General features: G+C 36.1%; 1 protein-coding gene across 1 annotated transcript in view; it reads left to right on the plus strand.

The window, feature by feature from the left end:
• Window positions 1–25,102, plus strand: part of LOC140160713 (cytosolic carboxypeptidase 6-like) — a 230,224-nt gene extending 205,122 nt beyond the window's left edge. Inside the window, exons 11-13 of the mRNA XM_072184008.1 lie at window positions 9,603–9,765; window positions 10,956–11,053; window positions 24,477–25,102. Coding sequence (XP_072040109.1) covers window positions 9,603–9,765; window positions 10,956–11,053; window positions 24,477–24,686 — 471 coding nt within the window. The 3' untranslated portion in view covers window positions 24,687–25,102. The remainder of the gene's footprint in view (window positions 1–9,602; window positions 9,766–10,955; window positions 11,054–24,476) is intronic.
• The last annotated feature ends 759 nt before the right edge of the window (window positions 25,103–25,861 follow it).

The raw sequence follows: 25,861 nt of genomic DNA on the forward strand, positions 1-25,861 counted from the left end.
CTGAATGGTAACTGCATCAATTTAGCATTATATCTGGCATTATCATTCTCTTTATGTCATTTGGATTCTACTCGCGATTATTCACCATTGGATTTTTGTATACTCTTTGTCCGAACTATTACATCGTATTTTGATATTAATGTATCATTGATTGTTATGCAATTTTGTTATTTATTATGTTAAAAATGTGTGCAATATGTTTTCAATAATAATTTTTGTCTATCCTTGTATAAGTTAATTTATTTTTCTTGGTTTTCTCTCACGATGTGTTTTGCTCATTCCATTCGAGTATTATACTTGGTATAGATGTTTTTGCTTTGACAATTTGGTATTTGTGTTAAAAGTATGCATGTTTGGAATTTTTATATTTAATTTGATACTGTGTTTTTGCCATGTTTCAATTTATTTGATATCATATTGATTGATTATGTGTTTTAAACATGATTAATCAATATAAGTACACAGCGAAGCAATTAAAATTGCTTTGCTGTATACTTCATTTTCCTTTTATGTTTTCTACTCACGTGCTGTACTTGTAGTGTACAGCTTGGCTTTTTAAAATTGTGTAATATGATTCTAAATTACCTTTTCTGCCTCCAATGTGCATAAACCATATTACTTGTTTTTTGTTTGATATTTTGCATTATATTACCATGGTTTAAACAAAAATTGTTGTTAGTTTGGTTAAAATTATTTTGCTTTGTTACTTTGGTCGTCACATTGAAAAGTTCACTTAGTTTATCTTTACTCAATTTGTACATCATTTCCATGCAATCCCTTTTGTGCAATATCTATCGTGACCCTATATCATTTTTTTTTTTTGTATTTCTTAGTGATGTATATAATTCAATTGGCATTAATTACTTATGTTTTTTAATTGTAAAGTGCTTTGTGGTATTTGATGTAATGCGCTATATATGAAGATTAAGTTATTATCATTAATGGATCAGTCCATTTGGAATCTGCACCCCCTGTGTGGAAGATTAAGATCATGTCTGCCATAGGGGGTATATGGATATCAACTGGAATGGCCCATGAAGTAGATAACAGCAGCATTGCCTACCAAAAGATGCCAAATACTGAATAAGGGTAACCATAACAAATAAAATCTACAGGATTTCCTTGATCAACATGTGTTGAAGCAGACAGTGCTTTCAGACACATCTTGTGTAAAAGCACTGATCGTTCCACTAAACCCTAACTTTGAAGTGAAATTTGGTTTCATCTTGTGTGAAAGCACTGATCATTTCCACCAATCATACAAAATTGTGTTTCACACCACACCAATTGAGTGCAATCTCCTTTATAGCATGAAAGTAGGACGAGGGAAGATTTGTTATTCCAAAAGGTTGAACGAAAGTATGCCAATTCTAGGTTTGTGTGTTATTAAAATTGTCCCATTTCGTAGGTAAATAATGCTGAAAATAGCTTCAAAATTAGGCTGGTAGCTCTTGAGCTTTGGCCCATTTTCATCAAAAAATTCAAAATGTTCTTTAGGTGTCATTGTTAGCTACATCAATTTTGGTGTGCTTGTCTGATTCATATTATGCTTCTCTCCAGTGTACTCACTAAGAATTTTCAGCTTATGCCGACGCGGTAACTTTGCGCTAAAATTGACCCAAAGAGTCACTGAAAATCTAAATTATACTTTTATTTACTTTACGTTTTCTCTTATTTTTCTGGGCCAATTTTTCAACTTCCTGGGCCATGGACTCTTCCAGTTGAAATCCATACACCCCTTATGCAAGACATAACCTTAATCTCCTACACAGGGGGTGTAGATTTTAAATGGAGTCACCCATACAGGTAAACTCATGTGAAATTCATAGTCCCTGTGTTTTGAGATTAAGGTCATGTCTTCCATAGGGGGGTATATGGATTTCAACTGGAATTGTCCATTCCAAAGATGCAAACATGATTTTTAAATGGAATAGCCCAGTATCAAACAGACACAAAACAAAATTTGGCCTATCATCAATTAATATCATCGCAAATTGATGCCAAACTTAATTTGATTCTTACATCCAAATTTGCTCCTATCCACCAATCTGCAATACAACATCACTTATTTAGGTCATGCTTACATCATAATGTTATTGCAATATGGATTACATTACTTTCACACTATTGGGTGTAAAGCTGAACCACCAAGTACAAATGCAGTATCTGTGAGCCAATGACAAAACAGATACAGTCTTTTTACCTGGGAGACAGACAAGTGTTCACAGATCTGCTCATAGATCTGCTCACAAAGGTGAAATACAGCATCTACAAGTAAACAACATAGCAGATACATCCAGTGGCGGCGGAAGCATTAAATTTTTTTTTTTTAATTGGGTGGGTGGGGGGGGGGGGGGGGCGAGCATATTTCAATCTTGTTTTACAGGGATTTGTTTATGCACACAAAGTACACAAAAAAAAATTCAAACTATATTAGCCACAAATTAGGATGTTTTCTGCTATTTGATGGGCCAATGGGCATGAAGTGCACAAAATTTTGCAATTGTACCGTATTTGGTCCCAAAACAGTGTATTTTGTGCTAAAAAGTAAGATGCACAAGGCAATTATTGCTTAATGTTTTCTTCTATTATGATTTTTAGGGGGCATCCCCCCTTGCCCAAAGTTGGGGGGGGTATGTGCCCCCATTCCACCGCTTCGGCGCCTATGGATACATCCCTTTATCTGGGACACAAAAGTTCTGCATCTACAAGTGCAGACTCAATCCTTTTATCTGGGAGGCAAATAGTTCAAACCAGTCTGTTCTCAAAGTAAAGGGCAGTATCTGCCACCAATTAACAGAGCAGATACATCAAAAACATAGTGTTTTTCGTGCTAAAAAGTATGATGCACAACACAATTATTGCTTCATTTATTTCTTCTATTATGATTTTTAGGGGGACTCCCCCCTTGCCCAAATTTAGAGGGGTGTCCCCCCCCCCCTCCACCGCTTTGCCGCCTATGGATACATCCCTTTAATCTGGGAGACAGGTGTTTACTGATTTGCTCACAAAGGCAAAAAGTACAGCATCTACAAGTGCAGATACAGCCTCTTTATCTGGGAGGTAAATAGTTCAAACCAGTCTGCTCTCACAGGAAAGGACAGTATCTATCAGCAATTAGCAGAGCAGATACAACATTTTTACTTGGAAGTGGTAGAATGCTAAGAGTGGGTTGAAGCTCAATTTGTAAGATTAGTTCCAATTAACCTGTTACCCTGATTTTTTGTTTTACTAGATTTAGTTTATTTTGTCTGCTTTGGATTTTTTACATGGTTGTTTAGTGATATATGGAACACGGAACACTGATCACTGATAGGCATGTGGATTGGTTAATGCAATAGGTCTACATGATATACTGTGTTTTTGTGTCTTCCCTTCTCTGTGTATTTTCCTCATTCCTGTCTGTCCATTTTCCATAAAATATTCAGAAATTTATACTTAATAGTGTTATATTTTACAATTCTTTGTACAGTATAATATGTTCTTTGATGCCTATTTCTAATATAAAACCCAGATATAAAAAGGGAGCGGAAAACCTTAAAAGAGAATTGAACTGATTCCTTGCATTTATGTCCTAAATTAAACATAATATCTGAAGAACTTTCTTTTTAAAAAAAAAAACCTCTTCTACTTACCAGACATGTTAAATTATTTACAATTAATGGTTTTTGAGTAAAGCCATGTTGAAATGTATGCTTCAGGGTCCTAGAAATGTCAAAGTCTTCATTTTTGTTCATATTTTAAGAATTGAGTGGCATATTGCATGTTTTTGATTATGGTAAAATACATTTTGAGACATGGAGAGAGAGGGAGGGAAAGACAGAGAGCATGGCACATAACAAATTAAGACCTCAGCAATACTTCCATTAGACACGGGGCTTTTTAAAGTATGTTTGGGAACACTTAGTGTAACGCTGAATGCTGTAATGGAAAGCGACGTGCGAAGGAAATTACACGGCCATTTACGCGACTGATGGCCGCAGACTGAATAGAGTTCATGATAGGCCAGGATACGTGTCCGACCAATTCAACATTTTCTCCTTCTTAATATTGTCTCGCTTTGACATAAGTCCTTGAACGAGACGGCTGTATATTTTTACAGTGAGTGGATGTTAACCAAAGTCGTGATGTAGTTTTGATTTAATGTTTTTACAAAATAAGAAGGAGTATGTGCTGTTTGTTGTCGAAAGGAATGGTCACTTCTTGTTTTAGTTGTCATAAGGAAGCTTACTGTTATGTTATTTGAGGTGGTGAAAGTCAGTGGTAAAAGATGACCACTAGATCAACAACAGAACAGGCTACGTTTAGTACAAAGTACTTATGAAACATTTTATTAAATGATATGGTGGTCACTTTCAAAACTTTTTGAAATGATAGTAGAAAATCTACCATAAATTTATAGGACAGATGATGCGTCATGGCTATGACGTGATACTGTAGCCATCTAAAACACTAAGTCCAGTTGAACAGAATTATAATTTAGTCCAACTACATAACTTAATAAGATAATACATGTGTCATTCATATGATAATTATAGGAGTTATTTCAAAATGTACTTGGGTACCATTAATGATTTATTATTATTCATATGTGGAGTAAGCCTTGAAATGGGCTATACCATTTAAAATCCACACTATCCCTGTGGAAGATTTTGGAAATATCTTCTATGGGGGAGTATGAATTTCTAATGGAATGAACATATTAAGCAGGTCCATTTGAATTTCATACACCCCTCTGAGAAAGATTCAACATGAATCTTCTGCAGAGGGAGGTGAGTTTCAAATGGAGCTGCTATGTGTTCATTCCATTTGAAATTATACTCCACCTGTGAAGATATTTCCAAAATCTTCCACAGGGGAGTATGGATTTTAAATGGAATAGCCCATTCAGGTAACTACATAGAGATTAAGCTCATGTTTGCCATAAGGGGGTGCATGGATTTCGACTGGAAAAGACCAATTTTTGTCCGCAGACCCAAACCAATCCTTGGAGACCCTATATTTGTTAATTTTTACAGATTATAGGGTCCATATGGACCCTGTAATTTCAAAAGCTAGCGGAATCCTTGCTAGGTACATGTACACTACTGACTTAGTTGCCCATTTTGATGGTCAAAGTTCAATCTTTAAAGTTCAAGCCAAGTTGTTAACTAGTTTAAATCACAGTGACCAATAAATATGTAGCTTCCCTGAAAGGCTGTGGAACATTATTGAACGCAGTAGACCCCGTTTACACACTGAGAAGTCAACTTGAATTGCGACATCAACTTCAGATTATAACTAAGGATTATCATACATTATTTGTATTTACAAAGTCTGATGGCTCTGAAAAGAGCCGTTCATTCTATGTTTTTTCACTTAAAAAACACCCCAGATTTTTGTTTAAAAAGTCTATTTTAACTTGTGGAACTTATTATAGAAAGCAATCTTATATGTCAATCAGTTTGATTGGTTTTTAATTAACAAGATTTTTGTCCTTTTATTGAAGCACTGAGTTGTAGCTCATAGCTCAAGAGACCTGCAATCACTAGGATTCATTGACATATTCTAATGGATGTAAGGGAGGGGGACCAAATTTAATGACTGCAAAAGATAGCTTTCATCAGATGATATCTCAGGAGTGAAAAAGAGCTGACAATAAATCAAGTAGTTGTCTCCATCACCCCCTCTCAACATTTCCTAAACTTAATAGCACTTCTTATATACACCACCTTGGGATTTACTCTATGTGGACCTCTCTCTCTCTTTCTAATGCAGATCAAGTATCACATATTATGATACATAGATATATAATCAATACAAAATATTGTGTACAGAACCTGTGGCCTATATCAGAATTGGATATGTTAGGAGTCGGTCAATATTTACACTATGGGGAATGGGGGAAATTCACACACATTTTGGATGTAAAATCTTGTGTTCTCCCATCACTTTCACTCAAAGATGTTGTGTTCCACCAATTATGTTTCTTCGTTACATTTGTGTGATAGCCGTTGTACCTGTGACTTCTCTCTAGTCCGAAGGGTTGCTAGTCCGAAGGTTCTCTAGTTCAAAAACCAAATTAAGTTCCAGAATTCTGACTAGCGAATGGTAAATTACGTGTTCGGACTAGTACTAGAGAGTTGTCGCCGTTGTACCTGTGATACCCACTTTTTCCTAAACTAAACTGGGTTCTATTACTTAGGCCGTGTAAAATTAATATTTTGGTTCTCGTCCCTCCCTCCTCAATTTCTGGGATTTGTCAGATTTTTTTTTTTTTTTTTTTTTAGATTTTTCAATTTTTTAGACTTTGGAATGATTTATGAAATCTTCATACATATAAATAAGTTTATTAGAGAACAAGCATCACTTCCAAGTCTTTTTGTGGTACTCTAGGGGTTTATCCTCAGAATCTCACATTTGAAAAAAAAAAAAAAAAAAGGGAAAAGAAAAAAAAAAGGAAAAAAAAAGGTGAAACTCGAAAAAAAAAGAAAAAAAAAAAAAAAGTTGGGGAAAAAAAAAAAAAAAAAACACCTCCCTCCCTCATCAATTCATAAAAATCCTCTGGACGAGAACCAAAACATTAATTTTATACGGCCTTACTAAAATCACCACCATTTCCATTGGAATAAATTTTGACTGGTCCCTTACTTAGATGGATATACACTCACTGAACAAGTGTGCTAGATTTGGATTGATCTAAATTAAAAATGCTCATGTAAATAGCCCTGCTGTAGTGACCTACTATTTCAGAAAGGGGACATGTCATGAAACATTGATGTTGACATTTTTATACCACAAAATGGAGCATTTTATTAGCTTTAATCCAGATAAAATCCCCACTGAATATGCTCCATTTGCAGAGTTGCCATTTTAGGTGATGGTGACCTGGTTCAGCCCCTTTTAAAAGAAGCTTTCTACACTTTTGTAATAAAAAAAAAGAATTTTACCAGAATGGTTTATAACATAAACATTTAAAACTGCTATTTGGATTTTTGTGGGAGTTTTCATTAGTTATGTAGGTTGTTGAAAATGTGGACAAAATTTCAGAGATTTACTTGCACAAAATAAGTGTATATATATTACACATTCAAAGGAGCTGTCCAATAATTATGAGCTGGGGTGAAATTTCCAAAAATTGCCGCCCAGTTGGTCTTGTGATATGGCACTGCCCTTATCCCATGGCTATGCATGCGATTTTCTAGCTGTACCCCAAAACCCTGGTGATTAAGAGTTTGGTCCCAGTTTGAGAGAAAAGGGCATCCTAAAAGGGCTCCAGTTACTTGGTACACATAATTGCTGCACCACCCCATACTATGCATTTACAACTTCTTGCATTCAACTGATGAATACCAAAAAGGGGGAAGGGAAGTAATTTTTAGCAGGTCAAAAGGTTGGGCATACACTTTTTTTACATGTTTAATATCACTTTGAAATAAAATGCTTTAAAAAGGCTTAGAAAGCAGTAAGGAAATGTTCAAATGTGCTTTCCTGCTAACTAATTTTCTATTTAATGCATTTCCTAGGGCATTTATTGGGTTCCCAAACATTTGGCATAAGCAAGGGGGGGGGGGTAAGGATTTTATGGCAGGCCATTACATCAGTTGGTTCATCTTGCAATTCCCCTTTTTGGTAAATCCCATAAGCCTCCGTACTTGGACCCCTGATGTCGTCATTATATCGCATTTCAATGCTGTGAAGTGTACAGTAATGATGTGCATATAAGCTTGACGACATCAGGGGACCAAACGCAAAAGCTTTAGAGATTTACTGAAAAGATGAAACTGTACTGAGAAAGCTCTGCCAGAGGAAGCTCTGCCAGAGGAAGGGTGTGTTCATCATTGTCATTGTAATAAATAACTTGTGATGACATGACAGGCATTCAGTCAGGTTGGAATTCTTACTATTGATTTGGTATTTTTGGACTGCTGATATGGTTGTAATTTTGGCCTTCTTGACCTATAAAACATGTCTACAATTATAGGTTAATAAACACATATCACTTGTTGGGAGTAATGGGAGAGTGCATTAGACACATCAACATCTCAGTACAAGTGCATTATTTTGTACACTTTCTCGAGCATCAAATGATACACATTTATTAACCTATTTCATACATGAGAAGAAAAAAACCATGATTTTTGCTTTTTTCAAAACAAAATTGTCCCTAAAAATGTTGGAAAATGGAACCAAATATATTTTCATTTCATTTCAGTAGATACCAGTATTATACAAGCTGATGTGAGCCATATTCAGTAGATAGCCGCATTAAACAATCTGATATGAGCCATCTTCAGTAGATAGCCGCATTAAACAATCTGATATGAGCCATCTTCAATAGATAGCAACATTAAACAATCTGATATGAGCCATCTTCAGTAGATAGCAACATTAAACAATCTGATATGAGCCATCTTCAGTAGATAGCAGCATTATACAATCTGATATGAGCCATCTTCAGTAGATAGCAGCTTTAAACAATCTGATATGAGCCATCTTCAGTAGATAACAGCATTAAACAAGCTGATATTATCCATATTCAGTAGATAACAACATTAAACAATCTGATATGAGCCATCTTCAGTAGATAGCAACATTTAAACAATCTGATATGAGCCATCTTCAGTAGATAGCAACATGTAAACAATCTGATATGAGCCATCTTCAGTAGATAGCAACATTAAACAATCTGATATTAGCCATATTCAGTAGATAACAACATTAAACAATCTGATATGAGCCATCTTCAGTAGATAGCAACATTAAACAATCTGATATGAGCCATCTTCAGTAGATAGCAACATGTAAACAAGCTGATATGAGCCATCTTCATTAGATAGCAGCATTAAACAATCTGATATGAGCCATCTTCAGTAGATAGCAGCATTAAACAATCTGATATGAGCCATCTTCATTAGATAGCAGCATTAAACAATCTGATATGAGCCATCTTCAGTAGATAGCAGCATTAAACAATCTGATATGAGCCATCTTCAGTAGATAGCAGCATTAAACAATCTGATATGAGCCATCTTCAGTAGATAGCAGCATTAAGCAATCTGATATCAGCCATCTTCAGTAGATAGCAACATTTAAACAATCTGATATGAGCCATCTTCAGTAGATAGCAACATTTAAACAATCTGATATAAGCCATCTTCAGTAGAAAGCAACATTTAAGCAATCTGATATGAGTCATCAACCCGCTCGCAAAATGAATCAATCCTACGCGACGCAAACGGAGTGCACATTATACACAATCAATGCACTCCACATACTTTTCTAACTGCTTTATTGATTGGCTGCTTTGATATAGGAGTGTATGAAGTAACCAATAACAAGTAAGGCCTAAAAAAATTGTTTGATTGGCGTAACATAAAAAAAAAATTAGGGTAGGTCGGTCGGCAATTTTTTTTATACATTTTTTTTACACACATTTTAAGCTGTAAATTGGAACTTTTTAACATTTTTTACATTTTTTTGGCAAAAATATAAGAAAAAAAGTCGAGGGTCGTGCCTATTTTTAGGGTCGGTCGGGTTACGCCAATCAAACTATATTTTTAGGCCTAAGGGAAAGTAACAGTTACTTACAATCTTGCCGTTGTTTTTTTTCTTCCTATTAGATGAACACATCTTTCAATCGTGATACCGTGAAAGCTGGCACAGGGAGACGGTTTCTTGGTGGATTACTTGATGAGAATTCCATGTGCTACACATTGGAGGCATCATTCTATTGCTACAACTCTAGCTCCTCTAACACACAGATTCCATATGATGAAGAGGGATGTATCCTTTGTATTATGTTATGTTACTTCATATGATGGGGGGAGAGGGAGAGATGATAAGACTGGCTGACAGGTGGATGGGGAGGGGGATCGAAAGAAAAATTGGGGATGGGGAGGGGAGGGGAGCAATAATGGAAGGAAGCAAAAGGAATAATTTGAGCTATTTTTAACATCTTTCTGCTGTTGCAACTGAAATAGCACTTAACAGAGATTCCATGTGATAAAAAAAGATGTGTACTCTTTGCATAATGCATTGTTTTAGATAATTAAAAGAAATAAGGGATGAAAAAAGAGATAGGAGGAAGAATTCAATAGTTATGTTGTATTTCATATGTTATATGTCGCTGTCAGAAAGAAACTTGGAATGTTGCGTCTGATGTCACATGTAGATACAAGTAGATACATGCTATGATTGGCTGGCTGTCTTACAAATTGACCTCATACATGACTGAATCTGGGTCACCATATATATATGGCATCCTTTGAAAGGAGAAACTTGCCACACCCATCAGATGCAACATTCCAAGTTTATCTTTCCCGCTGACTATAGAGGGATATTCCCTTACATAGCTCTAGCTCAAGGAAAAAAGTGAAATAAATGAATAAAGGCATACAAGAAAGAAAGTGAGATCAGATAAAAGAGTGAAGAAAGAAAAATAGCAAAGAACAAAATGAAATTAGAATGAATGAAAGTAAGATTAAAACTATCCAAAATATGAGATGACTATAGAGGGATATTCCCTTCATAGCTCTAGCTCAAGGAAAAAGAAAAAAAGGCATTCAAGAAAGAAAGTAGGATCAGAAAAAAGAAGAGAGTGAAGAAAGAAAAATGGAATGAAGAAAGAAAAATAACAAAGAACAAAATGAAATTAGAATTAAGATTATACAAAATATGAGATTTTTTTTCAATATTCAATATGTTGCTCTTTTATATATTGATTCACAACACCACGGCTAGACCCTCAAGGCTAGCATCCTGTATGCCCAGTAGTGACATTTTCTCACCAGACAACAAAACATGTTTACTACATATAACATTCCCCACAAAGACCTATTTCTAGTCACTTTTTTCTCTTCTTCTATTGCCTCAACACTAGAACACAGCAAATAATTGAAAACAAAGTAGTAGTATCTTTAGATTAAATTTCTGTAAGGCGATATGTTTTTCCTTGACATGACTGTAACCCGTAGACATGAAACTAGGCCGTAATCTTGCCAAAACCTTCCTGGACTATTATAAGTTGACGTCTTTGATTGCCCCGAAGCCAACGGCATCGCCAAGTTTACAGGTGGGTGAAAGATTGGTGATTTGGGGCTATTCCAGTTGAAATCCATACACCCTGTAAGGAAGACATAATCTTAATATTCCACACAAGGAGTGTGAATTTCAAATAGGGTTATCTGAATGGGTGACTCCATTTGAAATCCACACTCCCTGTGTGGAAGATTAAGGTTAGTCTTCCATAGGGATGTAAGGATTTCAACTGGAATAGCACATTTCATGGCATGGGTTTTGGCTTATGAAGTCAGAGACACATCTGACGAAAGTTTGACCTCTAACACACCGGCTGCGCCGGTATTGTGACAACCGATGGCATACTCCTAATAAATTCCCATCAAAAAAACTTGCTTATTTGTAAGTGACCTTCCTGATATCATAAACTGATGTAAACTGAACTGAATTGATGACATTGATTTAACCAATGTCAAGTGTATCTAAGTTGACAGGTAAGTGAAGGATGATGCTATTTTCATGGAAAGGCTGGGTGGGATAATGATGGGATATGATTTAGTAAGAAACTTTACAGCTTATCAAACAAATTCTTTACAAACTTGCAGTTTTATTTGGTTTTGTACCCAACACATACTAATATGAGGCCATAAGACCACACAACGTTGGTAGCCAGTACATTGTACATGTATGGGCAAAATATATCTTTGTCGTCTTCAACAAGTGGGCTTTGATCATGTTAATGTGTGCACGCTCCTGTCTCTCTGAGTGTTTGATCAACATGTTTTAAATTACTGTTTAAGCCATTTGATGTTGTTGTAACTTACCTCTGATAATACCTTCCCTAAGCTGTATTTCTTTTCTCTGTACTGGGAGAAAAAGTGTCTTGAACAAAATTTAATCTTTCCCCAGAAAGTTCATCTGAATTTGTTCATCCTATCGGAGAGAACTAAGTATTATTTACTTTCAGAAAAGTGTCTTGTTGAGTGATTATAATGGTAAAACACCGGTGGTCTATGTCTTTATATGCCATGTTAAAGAGAAGGGGTTCTACATTTTAGAAAGCAAAGATATTCATGAGCTCATGTGATGGTTTTGAACCTGAACAGTTTCAGTCTTTCAGCAGACAATTTTTAATTAATAGTGAAATGATCTGCAAGCAAATTGGTCATCTAATATACTTTATATCCCATTGGAAACTCAATCCTATTGACAAATCCTTTGCGACAGGTAAAAAATTGAAAACATTTTGGCAATCTCCTTGTAGAGGTTGGAAAACAAGATGGCAATGGATGGGCCATTCCAGTTGAAATCTATTATACACCCCCTATGGAAAACATGGCTTGAATCTTCTGCACAGGGAGTGTGGGGTGATCTGAATGGGTGACTCCATTTGAAATCTACACCCCCTGTGTGGGAGATTAAGGTCATGTCTTCCATAGGGGGTGTATGGATTTCAACTGGAATAGCCCAATAAAGTATCTTTATTCTGAATAGGCAGCCATTTTTCAGATCTATATGAGGATATTGCCCAAATTTCTTCACATTTTTGAAATAAATAATATAAGCATAAAATTTAATGTGGTGTGCCATTATGTTCTCAGTAATGGTGTCACTAAAGCTGTATCGGATAATAAATTAATGCATAAATTCAAGTCCCTACATCTTCCAGAAATCTTTGTGGTTTTACATAATTTTTGGAACGTTTTTAGCCACAGTAATCGGACTAACCATGGCATGTTTCCATGTCATTGCCATTAAAAGTTAGCAAATTAATCAAAGTCGAGCATGGAACATTCAAAACATTCTTTATAAAGGAGGTGGATGTTGACCAAAGAGACCACAGAGCTTACAGAAATTACATCCCTCGCCTCTCTCTGCGGTTTAAAATAATGTCTTTACATTTGTGCCAATTATTGAGGTAAATGGTGTGCATGTCCTGGTGGTAATGTTACTAATGTATAGTTGTTAAGCCCATTGGCTAATTCAGGAGGAATCTCTTCAATCATTTGTTGATGGCAGTAAATGGCTAGTTCAGTATAAAGTAATAGGATAATAGGATAAAGTCAGTGCAGGCACAATTCCATTTAGAAAGTATGTTTTCTGTAATACTGCATTATGTGTACCAAATACGAAGAATTACATACCCTCCACCCACAATGCAATAAATAGTTTGTAGGGTTATTTGAGAGACTTGGTCTAATTCCTACTTAAAAGGATGTACAATCATTTAATTTTGACACCCAAAATTTAAGACCAACTTCTGATAGAATATGTATGTTGTGTTTAAAAAACCAGACCTTGCTACTGAATATGACTCAAAACTGTTTTAAAATTAAAATTAGTTTAAGTAAAATAGAGTATCAAATAAAAAGCACATGTGTTGTGCCATGCATGGAGGATAGGGCTGCCATCATGAACAGGTAATTCTTTTTAGGACCTCTGAAGGAGAGACCTGTATCTGTGTGTTAACAATATGTAAGATGTTTGGCTAAAATGTGGTCTCATATGAATAGTTTGATTCCTATTGCAACCATTATTATGTTTTGATGTATCCAAGTGTGTGAAAATATTGGATCCAAAACATGATAATGATAATATGGAGTTTTAAAAAATTGGACTCAACTCTGTCTCGTCCAATATTTCAAAACTCATAGTTCGACCAATAAATATGGGCTCAATTATCCGATTTTATATCAAAGTTGGTCCAGTATGTCTGATTTTCACTACTAATATATCTTCAGATGACCTATTGGGACCATAATCCCTATTTCATTATACTCTTCACCATTCCCCTTTAAGTAAACTTGTGAAATTTTTAGTGTAAATAGAGGTTTCATTTAAGGATGTCAAAATTAAAATATATTTTGCTGGAAAATTACTGTATATCCCTTTCAGCAGAAAAGATTAAATATCATGAACCCTAGTCCGCCATGTTTTTGAAAATGAACAATTATTGCAAAACAAATGTTTCTGTAGGTGACATAGTGGCCAGTAAGAAGACACCAGGTTTAATGTGTGATTGTGCTATCTTATGCCAGAAAAGTTTGTCTCTGAAGAAAATGATTTAAAAAAACCAAGCTGTATGCATTTTCATTTTGAGTTGAAAAAAAAGCTCAACACTATGTGGAATTCTTTTTTTAATTGCTAAAAGGTAAATTTTTAGGAAAAAAGTCAATGCACTGATTCATGATTTTTAAAAGCAGTCTGCTGAGACAAATTCTTTTTATAATCTTGCTCATGGGCTCATCCTTGATGCACATAACTATCCGTCAATCAATCAATTAATAAGTAAATAAATGAATTCAAGTACAATTTTGTGTTTCTTAGGGGGTTTCCTACAAGCTTTTTTTCAATCTAAATCTATTCAAAATCTACTTAAAAGGACCAAAAAACCTTACACAAGCATGAATGAAAGGATGGCTCATAACCTTCAACTTATGATATGACGATGATAGCGAACTTGAAAGAATTATGGGCAAATATCCTTTATAAAAACATGAAGTGGTCAATGTCACTTGAAGCACATGTCATGGATGAATTTCTCTAGAAAGATTTCTAAACTTTCAACATGGAACATTATATGGAAGCATTGATTTATGGTTCAAATATGTAATAAATATGGCAGGCTGATTGATCTCTTCCCATAATCCATTGCTCAGGGGCTAGCCAGATTTTTTAGTCAGAGGCAAAATAAAAATTTTAGGGGAAAAGACAAAAATAATTTATCAGTTGCATCATATACCTTTTTTTTAAGAGAGACCGTACATGTTAAGTCTTTGAGGTTCTACAAAAGACTATATTGTGAGAATGTGAGTGCGTATCGCGCCAAAATATTTGTATTTTACGCTATTTTGGCACATGATCGGTCTGAATTTTGGGCTCCTTGCCTCTTTTCCTTTGCCTTACCAATCGATTTTCTCTTTCATTTTTTTTTTGTCAGAGGGGCACTTTTCTCTTTTATTTTGGCCCTCCACTGGTCACGCTTCTGCCATTGCTGTTATTGTAGGATGCATGGCAAACTTTGATTTGATATGAATAGGTATATGGGAGAAAACATGCATTAAATAAGCCTTGTGCTCATAACACACACTAAATGCTACTCACATAAATCTCAGTGATGCTCATGCTAAAAGAAGCAATAGTTGTTGGATTTTGGGTCTTTACTTGGAGGTACGCTATTTTGACCCCCATGAGGACAAATCCAATATGGCACATATCCCAAGGTATTATGGTATAGAATTGGGCTAATTTTGTTGGGATTACTAAATTTCTAGTAGAAAACAGCAATGCATTATGGGAAAGCATACATCAGTTGAAAGATGGTCATTTCCTTGCACTTAGCTGATGTTACATAAACGATAAAAACAGGAAAATAGGAATATAGATGTAGCAATCTCGACAAGGAAATGACAGAAATTTAGAAATGTCTTTGAAGAGGTTGATGACTGAATTTGATGGAGGGAGAGGAGGAGAAGGAGACGCTCTAAATGGGGTTCAAGAAGTTCATTTGTGGTGTCTGGCAAAGTTTACATTATACTCGATTCTGCCTGTAGTATCATGAAACATTGTATGTAAAGTGCATTACTGTATTCAACATAAGGTACTATTATGCATTAATCCGACAAGCCAAATGTTGGTCAGAATTCATTTCGCCATTACTGGGGTCCATCCGCAGTTCCGCACCAAACTGGTGTTGCAACTGCCTATTGGGTGGAGACAGCGATGCTCCAAAATCATCTTATATTGTATTGCATTGTAAAGTTTCAGCATCCTTTTGTCACACTGGTGATAGAAGAACACGGTTTAAAATTCCTGCAAAGCCTGCATCATTTCACATTTCAGGTGGGATGGCCCACTTCAATGGCTGCCATTGAGGTGTAGGAATTTATTTTATTTATTTATTTATTTATTTATTAGACTCTATACACTGGAGATTGCACAATATCGTAATAACAGTTAAATATAAAATAGCAAAATACATTCTGAAAAGATTACAATAATATACATGTTTAAAATACGAATTAATACCAGTGCAGAGAATGGGACGAACAGGTGCGTATCACCTCTAAGACCATCCCACCTCAAGACCAAAAATAAGCTGCCCTTGCCCAGTCCCCTCCCCCCTTTAAGTAGACCTGCACATATTGCAGCTACATGAAGAAAACCATGTGCACGTACTGTTGGCTTCGAAATTTGAATCAAATTTTGAGTTTAAAAAAAGAACCGCATTAGTTTTAAAAATAGAAAAAGATAAAGAAGACCTAGTACTAGGAGGAAGCTGATTCCACAAAGAAACAATGCGGTTGAAAAAAGATGACTTGAATGCCTCAGTCCTACAAAAAGGAACCTTAAGAAGAAGAGGAGCAGTAGATGATCTAGTGGTGGAATGAGTGGAATTGGATTTGTCTATACCTAATAATCCCCCTCTCAATGATGGACTCATTGGAATGCCCGTTTAACACAAAATTTGGTCTATTTTTTATATTCTTCTCAAGTTATTTTTTCTTTTTTTCTTCTTCTTAACCATCTCATCTTCTTGCTCTTAATCTTCAAATTTGCCTCCTCTTTTCAAGGTGTGGCCTATTTGATCAAAATTTTAGCCATTTCAATATTTCTCATTCTTATTTCTAGAAATACAGCAAAATAAAGTAACCAAAGAGTAAATATATATGTGACCAGCTCCAACAAAACCCGGAACAAGTTGCCAGACATTGAATTATAGGCCTTTAAATATGACATTCCCATAAAAAGAAATTAAATTTTTGAATTCTTAATTTCATAGTTTTGACTGTGGGACAAAGTGGACTTTCAAATCCTTGAAAGTACTTAGTAAAAAGAGGTTTATTTAATCAATAACTAACAGTTGAATTATGATAATCCCTATTCAATCCTGTGTAAGGCAGGAAACTAATTGGCCCATTACTCAGAATAGCAATATCAAGGTATCATTTACAAAGTTATCGATATCTTGAAAAGTATCGATGCTATTTATACAATTTTGGAAACATTTTAAAGCTTATTGTCTAGTGCTTACATTTTTATTCAAATCAAGAAATGTCAAAAATATGACTTGTTCCTGGTTTTGTCAGAGCTGGTCACATATGCTCATATTTTTGTTCAAAAGTTCAATTCAAAAATGACCAAGAACAAAATTCCTCAATTCCAATGTAGTTGTCTAACATTGTATGTCCACTAAAGTCTATTTTGTAATTAGCATCAAATAGTCACCCTACTGTTCAATTCAAAAATGACCAAGAATATAATTCCTCAATTCCAATGTAGTTGTCTAACATTGTATGTCCAGTAAAGTCTATTTTGTAATTAGCATCAAATAGTCAGCCTACTGTTCAATTCAAAAATGACCAAGTACATAATTCCTCAATTCCAATGTAGTTGTCTAACATTGTATGTCCACTAAAGTCTATTTTGTAATTAGCATCAAATAGTCAGCCTACTGTTTCTTCATCTTGTGAAACCCCTGAAGGCTTGTATGTCTGGGTGGTGTTGTTTTGTAGTTTTGTACTTTCATCTGAAAAACATGTTCAAGTGCGTATCAAGAGAAAGTTGATCAGTTCCCGTCTTAACCCCATCTCTACTGTAATGGCGACTTTGCTCCATGGATACATTTTCCCGTTTTTTTCCAATAATTTTTCTGAATGTTAGCATTTCATAACCAAATTTGGAATTTACATATATATTAACATGAGTATTCAAACATATCTAATATTGGTCCAGTGGTTCTTGAAATTGGATTTTGGCTTTAAAAAAATAAAATTATTCTGCATTTGGAAGTTTTGTGTTGGGAAGCATACTCCTGTACATAAAGTATTATATGCCCAGGGGTATTTTGTCTACACACTTTTTTCCCCATTCCTGTCATGGTGTATGTACCACTAAACTACAACACTTGCTTGTATCTTGTCGTGAATGAGGATTGAAATGGTTGCAGTGAATAGTAGCTCCCATGTAAAGAAATGGAAATTCTAGTAACTGCGAAAGGTATGGGCATTTCTGCGTGGAGTTGGGTCACTCTCTCACAAAAGTGCTACCCGCCTGCGTCTGACAACCTTGGAAATGCACCCTAAATGACGTATCGCAGACAAAAAATTTTGTACCTCTGAATGGCATAATACTGCAAAAGCTACCCTAAATGACATACAGTAACATGTTATTATTCTATCATTTTCAGTATCACCTGCAGAAGATAAAATGAAGCCATGGGTATACAAATATTTTTTTTTCTTACAAAAACATTAAATGAAGCTGATTTCACCATTCATTTTATACTTTCAAGTCAACCAGCAACCCTGAAAATGACACCATTTTGACACTTTTTTTGGACGCGGGTGCGTAGCAGATCACATATTTAGTGACCACCCCGGAGGGGCATTTATCTGAGGCAATTTTGCAGGTTCATAGTCAGCCTAGTTCTGACAAGTATTATAAATGTAATAGAAGTAAGTGTTAGTAACATAAAAAACAAATAAACAGGTATTCAGCACAAGATACAAATATTGCATGAGATTGATTCAATGTGTCCAGCTGTGTCCAAGTAACCCACCTGTTGGTGCAGGGGGTGCCTTTCCTGCCCTCTTAGCTCTTTCACCCCTTAGTTCAGTCTTTGAAGCTGTTGTCATGATGTCATGATGATTTATATCTTTCCACATTGGACTCTTAAGGCAGCCAAGTATTTGCAGAGAGATATGTTGTAGAAACCACTGCTTCCAACTTTGAAAGTAGCAAGTACATCATCCTGGATGTATTGTTCACACTTAGCTTTGAGATCTTGATACTTGCATTTCTTTCTAGCATAGGCATTTATCTCTTTCCACATTGGACTCCTAGGGCAGCCAAGTATTTGCAGAGAGATATGCTGTAGAAACCTCTACTTCCAACTTTGAAAGTAGCAAGTACACCATCCAGGATGTATTGTTCACACTTTACTTGAGATCTTGATACTTGCATTTCTTTTTAGCATAGGCATTTATCTCTTTCCACATTGGACTCCTAGGGCAGCCAAGTATTTGCAGAGAGATATGTTGTAGAAACCTCTGCTTCCAACTTTGAAAGTAGCAAGTACATCATCCTGAATGTATTGTTCACACTTAGCTTTGAGATCTTGATACTTGCATTTCTTTCTAGCATAGGCATTTATCTCTTTCCACATTGGACTCCTAGGGCAGCCAAGTATTTGCAGTGAGATATGTTGTAGAAACCTCTGCTTCCAACTTTGAAAGTAGCAAGTACACCATCCAGGATGTATTGTTCACACTTAGCTTTGAGAACTTGATACTTGCATTTCTTTCTAGCATAGGCATTTATCTCTTTCCACATTGGACTCCTAGGGCAGCCAAGTATTTGCAGAGAGATATGTTGTAGAAACCTCTGCTTCCAACTTTGAAAGTAGCAAGTACACCATCCTGGATGTATTGTTCACACTTAGCTTTGAGATCTTGATACTTGCATTTCTTTCTAGCGTAGGCATTTATCTCTTTCCACATTGGACTCCTAGGGCAGCCAAGTATTTGCAGAGAGATATGTTGTAGAAACCTCTGCTTCCAACTTTGAAAGTAGCAAGTACACCATCCTGGATGTATTGTTCACACTTAGCTTTGAGATCTTGATACTTGCATTTCTTTCTAGCGTAGGCATTTATCTCTTTCCACATTGGACTCCTAGGGCAGCCAAGTATTTGCAGAGATATGTTGTAGAATCTCTGCTTCTAACTTTGAAAGTAGCAAGTACACAATCCTGGATGTATTGTTCACACTTAGCTTTGAGATCTTGATACTTGCATTTCTTTCTAGCGTAGGCATTTATCTCTTTCCACATTGGACTCCTAGGGCAGCCAAGTATTTGCAGAGATATGTTGTAGAATCTCTGCTTCTAACTTTGAAAGTAGCAAGTACACCATCCTGGATGTATTGTTCACACTTAGCTTTGAGATCTTGATACTTGCATTTCTTTCTAGCGTAGGCATTTATCTCTTTCCACATTGGACTCCTAGGGCAGCCAAGTATTTGCAGAGCGATATGTTGTAGAAACCTTTGCTTCCAACTTTGAAAGTAGCAAGTACACCATCCTGGATGTATTGTTCTCACTTTACTTGAGATCTTGATACTTGCATTTCTTTCTAGCATAGGCATTTATCTCTTTCCACATTGGACTCCTAGGGCAGCCAAGTATTTGCAGAGAGATATGTTGTAGAAACCTCTGCTTCCAACTTTGAAAGTAGCAAGTACACCATCCTGGATGTATTGTTCACACTTAGCTTTGAGATCTTGATACTTGCATTTCTTTCTAGCGTAGGCATTTATCTCTTTCCACATTGGACTCCTAGGGCAGCCAAGTATTTGCAGAGCGATATGTTGTAGAAACCTTTGCTTCCAACTTTGAAAGTAGCAAGTACACCATCCTGGATGTATTGTTCTCACTTTACTTGAGATCTTGATACTTGCATTTCTTTCTAGCGTAGGCATTTATCTCTTTCCACATTGGACTCCTAGGGCAGCCAAGTATTTGCAGAGATATGTTGTAGAATCTCTGCTTCTAACTTTGAAAGTAGCAAGTACACCATCCTGGATGTATTGTTCACACTTAGCTTTGAGATCTTGATACTTGCATTTCTTTCTAGCGTAGGCATTTATCTCTTTCCACATTGGACTCCTAGGGCAGCCAAGTATTTGCAGAGATATGTTGTAGAATCTCTGCTTCTAACTTTGAAAGTAGCAAGTACACCATCCTGGATGTATTGTTCACACTTAGCTTTGAGATCTTGATACTTGCATTTCTTTCTAGCGTAGGCATTTATCTCTTTCCACATTGGACTCCTAGGGCAGCCAAGTATTTGCAGAGAGATATGTTGTAGAAACCTCTGCTTCCAACTTTGAAAGTAGCAAGTACACCATCCTGGATGTATTGTTCACACTTAGCTTTGAGATCTTGATACTTGCATTTCTTTCTAGCATAGGCATTTATCATTTCCACATTGGACTCCTAGGGCAGCCAAGTATTTGCAGAGAGATATGTTGTAGAAACCTCTGCTTCCAACTTTGAAAGTAGCAAGTACACAATCCTGGATGTATTGTTCACACTTAGCTTTGAGATCTTGATACTTGCATTTCTTTCTAGCATAGGCATTTATCTCTTTCCACATTTGGACTCCTAGGGCATCCAAGTATTGCAGAGAGATATGTTGTAGAAACCTCTGCTTCCAACTTTGAAAGTAGCAAGTACACCATCCTGGATGTATTGTTCACACTTAGCTTTGAGATCAGCTCAACATGTTATATGTTTTTTGGAAGTTTCTAATTTCAACAAATGGGGCCAGAACATGTGTATGCTTCATGCATGTAGTATTTTTAAGAACCACTGGATTTTATTTATGTTTACATAAACCAGGATTGGAAATAAGTATGCAGTGTTGATGTGATGGTTCCTTTCGTAAAATAAAATTGTAATGCTTAGCCTTTAATTAGAACTGGGTTGGTGGATTGATTTTTGTGTCTCATCTGGAAAAGGCAGGGCAGCCAGATTGTTGGCTACACTTGCCTGTCCTGTAAAAATGACCTGATCAGCTATCTATGGTGACCACCTTCACCACCTTTGTCTGGCCAAACTTTTGTCAGTATTAACTTCCAGATTTCAGCTGTTAATGCCTAGATATGCTCGACATAAAAATATGAAAAAAATCCTCTATCTGAAGAATCATAAGGCTTTCATGGCAATATTTGAATTACTTGAAATGTCTACTAAATCATAAGCTTGTTTTTTAAGTCGTAAAAATGTGATTTATGCACCACACAAAGATGAAATGTCATGATAGTTTATTTCAACAGTTTTTATCATGTTTATATAAAACATTTTCATGAAATAGTAACATTTGTCATCATTAGTGGTGAAGTGTCCATAAAGGCACTGTGTGCCACACAGTGTCTGAATCTGATACACTGTCCAGGCTTTGTGTGAAGTAAAATTTAAATTTGTCAAATATTTCATTATTTTCACACAAAATATTAAGATACTATTTTCATGTTTAATTGGTGTTTTGTTAGGTTTTTTTTTCTAAAAAAAATCTTAATAGAAAAATGTAGCAGTCCACAATCATATCTTTTATATTAAGAATATAAATAGGAGAAAAAGTCATGGAGCTTTACTATCCTGGCCAATCAAGATTTTATGGTCATCTTAACCTTGGGTAAACATGTAGAAGGGGGACAATTTGAAATTACTTGGTACTCTAGGTCGGTAAACATGAGTAAGATTTAATCTTTCCCGAGAAAAATCCTTTTCAGAGGGCTGAGCTTTCGGAGCTAAATAAAGAAGATGGCATTCGCTAGAGTTTCGCAAGCTCAGCCCTCTGAAAAGGACTTCTCTATGAAAAGATTAAATCTTACTCAAATATGTAAAGTGTTCAAATTTTTAGCTGGCCTATGGGTCAGCTCTTATTCTACAACACTGTATGTTCCTTACTGGCCTGCTCTATAATAATATCCCAGCATGCATTGCTGAATAAATGTATACCACAATAATGCCAAAGCTCCATAGTACAGCTATAGACCTTTTCATAATTATTGTAGTTTTCCGAAGTGATGACCCAGTTTTAAAAAATGGGTCAATATACGCAGTTCTTGGGCGCGCACTTACGCCAGTTGTATGTTGCATCAATGCACGCAGCGGTTATGTGTATTTACGCGGGCGTGTAAAGATGCTCGTGTCCATGTGATTATTTTGCGAACATTTCTGATGGCTCTTGAAAAGGTCTATAGTGTGAGAACCGCTCTAGTTTTGAGTGAGTCCAAGTATGGCCCCACAATTTGGTGGTATACATTTTAGCATATCAGTTTGTGAAAATGAGAAAATTCCAGTTACTTGGTTCAAATGGCAATCTTCATGACTAGTGGTAACTCATTCTGGTCCTTATGCTAATACACTATAACAGTCATCTAGAGCTAAAGTGAGTCCTCTTTTCAGTGAATATCTTAGAAGTCTTAATTCTTTTAACCACCAGTAGCATGTACAGGTCACTAACATGCTTTTATGTACAAGTCATGTTGTATTTGGGTGCACATACAAGATGGGTGCTATATAAGTGATCATTTTAACATACATATTATTTTCATGCTTCAATTATTTCATATTCCAATCATTTTAAATTCACAAATGTTTATTTTTCCTCTTAGACCTAACAATACTTATCGTTGAAAATATATTTAGCACATATTTATTCTTAATTGAACTTTAGAAGATGAAAAAATGCATCACACAAATTTATCCAGTGCAAAAAACTTCCCATTTTACAGCTCTTGATTGTGGGTATGGAGTAGAAGTGTGGCTTTAGGCAGGGGTAAATGTTACCATTCAAAAGGTATCATGTTCTGAGATCCAATTTGTAACAGTTTCTTTTATGACATGGCTTGGAAGAGTGCAAAATTATACATAAGACTAAGAGTACAAATAATGTCACTTGTAACTGGACATGACCATGACAATGGAATGGAGTGTTGGCTGGGTAAATGTAAAACCACACTCCCCCTGTGGGAGATTTGGAAATATCTTCCACAGGGGGAGTATGAATGTCAAATGGAATTAACACATTAGCCAACTCTATTTGAAACCCACCCTCCCTCTGTGGAAGATTCAAATTGAATCTCTCAGAGGGTGTATGGAATTCAAATTTAAGTGCCTTAATGTGTTCATTCCATTTGAAATTCATACTGCCCCTGTGGAAGATATTTCCAAAATCTTCCAAAAGGGGAGTGTGGATTTTAAATGGAATAGCCCAAATGTAGCTATTTTATTCATTAAACAAAAGTGATTCAACTTGTCAGATTCTTTGTGAACTTTCAGGAGACTTATTTTGGGGGCACTGTTAGGTACCTAACGGGGCCTTGTTAGGTACCTAACAGGGCCTCGTTAGGTACCTAACAGGGCCTCGTTAGGTACCTAACAGGGCCTCATGGAAGAACAGAGGATTATGTGAATTATCCACTGAACAAGTAACCCAAGTGAAAGAAGAAATAAAACAAGTAAATTATAAACGAACTCATGGTCTGACCTAGAACTAATGCTGGTCCAATCAAGAACTATTAATGATAAAGACTGATTTTTGTGTACAACAACATCATGTGTGATTTTAAAAGAAAACAAGACAAAATTACCGTACGTTTCAGGAGCTTAAAACATCCCTTTTACAAGGTAAAAAGCAAGTGTAACTAAATACAACTTATCACTAGCAACTCATTTAAGTTTTTATATCCACCCAAATTGTCCCTGCTTGTCAGTTGGTACTGTTTTAGGTTGCCTTTTTACAACAATTATGCATATAAATACAAATAACTGAGATAAAGAAAGTTCAGTACTTCTGCACAAGTTAATCATCATAATCATGGTTTAGCATTTGTGGAGTAAAATCTGATACCTGATTACTTCCAGTCAAACTAAACTTTCTGTTTATTCTTTTTTTCTTTCCACTCTAGTCACGGCAGAGACGTGAGCGGTCCAGCAAGGGTCGACGTAGTGGTGGTGGTGGTGGCGCTACAGCCGACAGCGAGGTACGTTCCCAATCAGAGATGCGACACTACTCCCGGAACGATGTAGTATATGAGAGCGGCCAAAGCCTGAGTGCTCAGAGCATGAATAACATGGTGCAGTTTCGCCTGCAGCATAGAGATTCGCAGAGACGCTGAATTGGGAGACTAAAGATAATTGGTGATTGCCAATGTGAATTGGTCGTGCTGTATTTGATGCAATTCCTCCGTCCTGAAATGCAAAGTCAACTTGTAGATTGACTATTTACCCACAAGGTAACTGGTCTGTGAAAAGTTCAATCACCACTGTGACACCGCGGTGATGGTTTATGTACAGTGCATGTATCCTTTTATGGGTGATAGAGAAAGATGTATCTGCTGTGAGAGTAATAGCTGCCTGGAGTAAAATGGACTATTCCAGTTGAAATCCATACACCCCTATGTAAGACATCTTCCACACAGGGCATGTACAATTCAAATGGCATCGTTCATTCAGGTAATTCCATTTGAAATTCACACACCCTGTGTGGAAGACTCGGGAGATGTATAGATTTCAACTGGAATGCGTACAGCATAAAGATATATCAAAAGGCCCGACTCTCAGCATGGTTTTTTTAAATATATGACATATTATAGGCAAAATATCTAATTCTCGATTATGACAGGATGTACCTGCTGCATCACCGTACTTTTCATAGAATATAATGATGGCGTGACATACATGACCGAACCTTGACCTTGCCTAGCATCGACCGTGTGATTGGTCAATTCTCAAAAGCTGTGTTTGCGTCGTAAGCGCCGGTCTTTGCGTAGTACGCAAGTTGGCTCTCATGATCGAGAATTAGATATTTTGCCTATATAAGGCATTACTGGAGTTTTTTAGGAAAAGTCACTGCTGTGGTTTTTGACCCCTGGACTGTCACTTCTTAGGGTCCTGAGCATGTATGTAATGTATGAAATAAGATTGGTCTAACCACCAATTAAAACTCAAAATTGAATTTTGTATAAATATATCTTGGGTTAAAGTCAATGGTGCTTTATGGCCACCACCAACTTGCTCATGCTTGATGAGACCTACTTCTTTGTAAGTTTGGCTTAAACAAGTCCCAAGAATACATACCAAAATGTGTGGGCCTATTTTTGTATGCTGACTCTGTCATGCGTATAGAAGGAAATATATACGAGAGGGTTGTAGGGTAAACCAGTGTAGCTCTGAAATATTTTCATTTTGATTATAAGTTGGCACTTGTTTGTGTAATAACAAGCCTTGAGTGCTAGATATGGAAAATATTGTAATGCTCTTGCTTTAAAAACTCCAGTTAATATGCAATTTC

Source organism: Amphiura filiformis, chromosome 1 (assembly GCF_039555335.1).
Source record: "Amphiura filiformis chromosome 1, Afil_fr2py, whole genome shotgun sequence".
Lineage (NCBI taxonomy): Eukaryota > Metazoa > Echinodermata > Ophiuroidea > Amphilepidida > Amphiuridae > Amphiura > Amphiura filiformis.